Source organism: Nicotiana attenuata, unplaced genomic scaffold (genome assembly GCF_001879085.1).
Source record: "Nicotiana attenuata strain UT unplaced genomic scaffold, NIATTr2, whole genome shotgun sequence".
NCBI lineage: Eukaryota > Viridiplantae > Streptophyta > Magnoliopsida > Solanales > Solanaceae > Nicotiana > Nicotiana attenuata.
Window position 1 is genome coordinate 65,271 of NW_017671267.1, and position 4,978 is coordinate 70,248.

A 4,978-nucleotide genomic window follows, 5' to 3' on the forward strand; every position below is an offset into this window, starting at 1 on the left:
TATTAATTATTATTAGCTGTATATGTCACTTGTTGTTTTGATTTATTAAAAGGCGAGATTCTTTCGTGAGTCAATAAGCCTGGCAAATTGGATAACAATGATATACATTGGCGAAGTAATAATTAGTTGATGGAATCCATGTCTCGGTTTTGAGATTGATGATACTCCTTTATGAAAGCTTATAAGTTTTCATGTGTAAACCCGGCCGGTGGATTTTGTATCCGACACATGAAATAAGTTAAGTGTAAGTCTAAAGGAAGTAATCAATAAATTAAATAGTCAGTAATTTAATTTGATTGATTAGTATCTGAATTTTAACATGGGGAGTTAAATAAGGTTTTATGGAAGAATTTCGAAATTGAACTAAGGAGTGCAATTACGAATTTTTGGTGGAATAATTCGTAATTTATTATGGTAGAAATTAATTTCAAATTTCGAAATTAATTCCATAATAGGAAGCCTTGTTAATTAAATTTTGTGATCCCTACTGTGCCTGAATAATAGGAAATAAAGGAAACCTTTCCTTGGTGGAAGAAGAAAACCTAACAGGTTTTGGAAAAGTGTTTTGACCTAAAAAACGCAGCTATATATATATGGTATATAGCTGGTCGGTTTTGACAAAAAGAAAAACCACACGTTTTTCTTCCTTGAATTTCGTCCACCCGAAGTTTTCTGTTTTCCGGTTTTTATTTGGGTAACACAGTAGAAGACTGTGGAAGGTTCCTGAGATCTTGCAATTCTGGAACTGGAGAAGGATATCGATTTGCTTTGTTCACGCTTCAAGAGGTAATTCGTATAATCTCCGTATGTACTAATTGTTTAGATTACACGTGATTATGATGCTATGTTTGCTTCCGCTGTAAAATATGATCCAACAATAGTTGTCATCTGCATTAATAAATTCATCGAATACGGCTTTCCGAGCATTTCCTATATTTGTTTCGACCTGTTAGATTTATTTAAACAGGATTGGACTTAGAGTTAAAGTTTGGAAAATTGGCTCAATGCAATGGTCTCGTGTCTTTTTAATTAGAATTTTAATGTGCAAGCTGCCTATCACTTACGGCAACTGCTGTTCTCGCAAACTAACTATAAAGGTTAGTACTATTTTTGGAGTTAATTTTATTCATGGTCATTGAACTTTTATGTTTGTTACTCAAAAGTTTTTTTTTTTTTTTTTTGGTTATGTAAAAATCATTCAACTTTGTGTTCATTACACAAAAGTCATTTTTCTTTCTTTTGTTACACAAAAACATTTTACTTTGCTCTAGTTATCAAAAAAGTCACATTTTTACTTGAAAAGTCTATTATGCCCTTGATATTATATAAACCTTCATATTTATGTAATACCTTCTATATTATATACTATATAATATATTTTTACCTATGTATTTTAATTATAAATAAAATAACTNTATGTAAAAATATACTATATAATATATTTTTACCTATGTATTTTAATTATAAATAAAATAACTTAATATTATTTTATTTATTATTTTTATAATATATTCGAATATTTAGTTTTTTCTTAACGTTAATTTTCAAGATATATTAGACAACCACATTTTTCATGTACTTAATTAGAATTATATTTAAAAAAAAATCAAATGAGCAGTTCAAAGAAATAAAATAAAAAAAATATACTCCTGGTAGTAGCACCTCTAAGTCGAAAAACTGTGAAAACCTAATCAAAGTAGTACTCCCTCCGTCTCATAATATGTGTCGTGGTTACTAAAAATAGTTGTTTCAAATTATTTGTCATTTTAGAAGTTCAAGACAAAATTGATTGTATTTTTCCTTTTTTATCCTATAATCAATTGCATTCACATTTAGTAAAAATATGGATAATGTAATTGATAGAGATGACACATAAATTCAGAAAATATTTAATAAGGGTAAAGTCGTCAAAAACTATTCTTTCTTAAGGGGCTTGCACAAAAGAATCACGATACATATTATCAGACAGAGGGAGTATAACGGTATAAGATACGCATTTCAACTGGTGAAACTTTATTTGCGGCATTTAATGTTTATATTAAATAAATAAATGAAAGACACATGTTCGCATATTTATTACTAACCATGTATTTTTAATTTAATTTTATCTACTAGCATGGGCGGATCCACATAGAGAATTATGGTGTTCAAGTAGTGGCGAAGCCAGGATTTTTCTTAAGGGTATTCAAACATGAAAGAAGTGAAAAAATTCTCCGATAAAGGGTGTTCACTATATGTTATATACCTCTAAAACATAATATATTACCTATATACGCAGTGTAATTTTCCAACGAAGGGTGGTCAATTGGCCACCCTGTAAGACATGTAGCTTCGCCCACCCATTGCCCATGATATCGAACATATAATTTTATAGACAATTTCGCCTGAAATATATATATATATATATATATATATATATATATATATATATATATATATATATATATGCGAGCACCGATTACTCAAACAAACTGGTGGGTGCTCCTGGTTAATGGAATCTAAGCATGCGCTCTGCGTGATCCGGAGTTCGATTCTTACGTGGTGCATCTTTGACTTTCTTTTTCATCTTCCTTTTACGTGGCTTTCCATTTTGTTCTTAACTTTGCCCTTTTTTCTTTCTTCAATTCATTTAGTTCATCGTGGCACAAAAAAAAAAATATATTCAATTTACCACCACCAAATTTGACAGCCTATGTTGTGGTCTGGAATTCTCAGAATGATGATAATATTCAAGAAAATATGAATATTTACATTTTTCTACATTCAATCTATGTTTTAACCTTATTAAATATATGAGTGGTTGGAAAATTTTATCCGTATTGTCTAAAACGTATTTAACTCGTCCATATCAATCCGACTCCTTCCATCATTGGCTAGCACTAATTAATAGTAAGCACCCATTACCTTAAAATATTGAATCCGCCACTATTTGTTAAGATTAAATAATTTGATTTGATGTAAGCAACTAATGCGAGTAAATATCTACCTACTTTGAAATATAAAGAAAAGAGGGGCAAAAGGGGAAAGGGGAGGCCAAATAGACACTGACATGGACTTTACTCCTTTATGCAATTGGCTGATCGAGATGCGGAAACAAACTTCTCCCACGCACTTTGATTTTCCAACGAAAAGTACTATTTACTGTAGTATTTTATGGTTATGTCTGTATCAAATAAATGAATGTAATTATGTAAAATAAGTGTTATATATATGTCAAGCTGTGGCTTTGGAATCTCAAGCTTCACCATTTGTTAGAGACTCCATTGATGAGCTCTAGAAGCTTCACATGAATTAGAAGAAAAAGGAAATCTTTCTGGAAAAGAGAATAAGAGTATGTGTTGTATTGCAAACTCTGATAGTACATATATACACGTGGGGTACCACTCCACTAACTAATTCCAACTTACTTGACAGCTAGGACACAGCTAACTACCAACTAACTATGATTAACTAACTAAGCTATGATTAACTAACTAAGGTTACAAAGAAAAATTAAATACATACATAGTATGTACCTATATTTCAATACCCCCCCCCCCTCAATTTGGAGGTGAGGTTCTCACACCTAACTTGTTCAATATCTCAGAATGCTTGACACCAGTAAGGCTTTAGTGAGTACATCTGCTAACTGTGCACCTGTACCAATGTGATGAAGAGAAATCAACTTCTCTTGGAGTTTATCGCGCATAAAGTGACAATCAACCTCGATGTGTTTTGTCCGTTCATGAAAAACAGGGTTGCGAGCTATGTGTAGAGCAGATTGACTATCATAAAACACTGAGACAGGTTTAGGATAGGGAAAAGTGAGCTCATCAAACAATCTGCAAAGCCAAGTTAGTTCACCAATAATTTTTCTCAAGGATCTGTATTCTGCTTCTGCTGAAGATAGGGACACTGTTTCTTGCTTCTTGGACTTCCAACAAATTGGACTACTACCCAGCAGGACTATGTAGCCAGTAACTAACCTCCTAGAATCTGGACAAGCAGCCCAGTCTGAGTCGCAATAACCCTTCAGAGTGCAATCATGATCATTGGACAGAAAAATTCCTAGAGTTGGATCACTCTTCAGGTATCTAAGTAAGTGGAAAGCTGCCTTCAAATATGGCTCCCTGGGGTCTTGCATGAACTGGCTGAGGTGCTGCACACTAAAGGCTATGTCAAGTCTGGTATTAGTGAGAAAGTTTAACTTGCCTACCAACTTTCTGTAGTAAGTAGGATCTGGCAAAACTGCTCCTTCCTTGGCTCGGAGTTTTTCACTTGGATCAAGGGGAGAAGACAAGCTGCTATAAGAAAGACAATCATATTCTTTCAGTAAATCCAATGCAAACTTCCTTTGAGATATTATTACCCCATCACTGGTGTAAAGAACCTCTAAACCAAGAAAACTAGTGTAGTTTCCCCAGGTCTTTATTTGAATTGATCATGCAGGAAACATTTAACTTGTTCAATCTATGAGATGTCTGTTCCAGTGATGATAACATCATCTAAATACACAGCTATGTAAATGGTAGAATGTTCTGTTTTCTTGTAGAAGAGTGAGTAGTCATTTAGAGAACACACATAGCCCATTGAGCAAAGTGCCTCAGTCAACTTAGAGTACCACTGTCTGCTTGCCTGCTTAAGACCATATAAGGACTTATTTAACTTGCAAACTAAACCTGTAGAGCTGACTTCCAATCCTGGTGGTATTTGCATATAAACTTCTTCATGCAAGTCTCCATGCAAGAATGCATNGTAGTGTCGCACTTTCGTTCTTTCACTCGACACGTAGCTATGAGAGCTCTCACTGTGTCATCTTCACTACAGGACTGAAAGTCTCTGTATAATCTGTGCCAGCTTGCTGAGTGTATCCCTTCACTATCAGCCTAGCCTTCAATCTTTCTACTGTTCCATCAGCTATGTGTTTAATTTTGTATACCTACCAACAACCAATTTCCTGCTTTCCACTTGGCAAATACATTATGTCCCGGGTGTGATT

General features: G+C 33.6%; 1 protein-coding gene across 1 annotated transcript; it reads right to left on the reverse strand.

The window, feature by feature from the left end:
• Window positions 1-3,574: 3,574 nt before the first annotated feature.
• LOC109207169 (uncharacterized mitochondrial protein AtMg00810-like) lies at window positions 3,575-4,353 on the reverse strand. The gene is made up of 2 exons (XM_019370051.1): window positions 4,349-4,353; window positions 3,575-4,280 (listed from the first exon to the last, which is right to left on the reverse strand). The coding sequence occupies exons 1-2, from the start codon at window positions 4,351-4,353 to the stop codon at window positions 3,575-3,577; spliced, it is 711 nt and encodes a 236-aa protein (XP_019225596.1).
• Window positions 4,354-4,978: the final 625 nt, after the last annotated feature.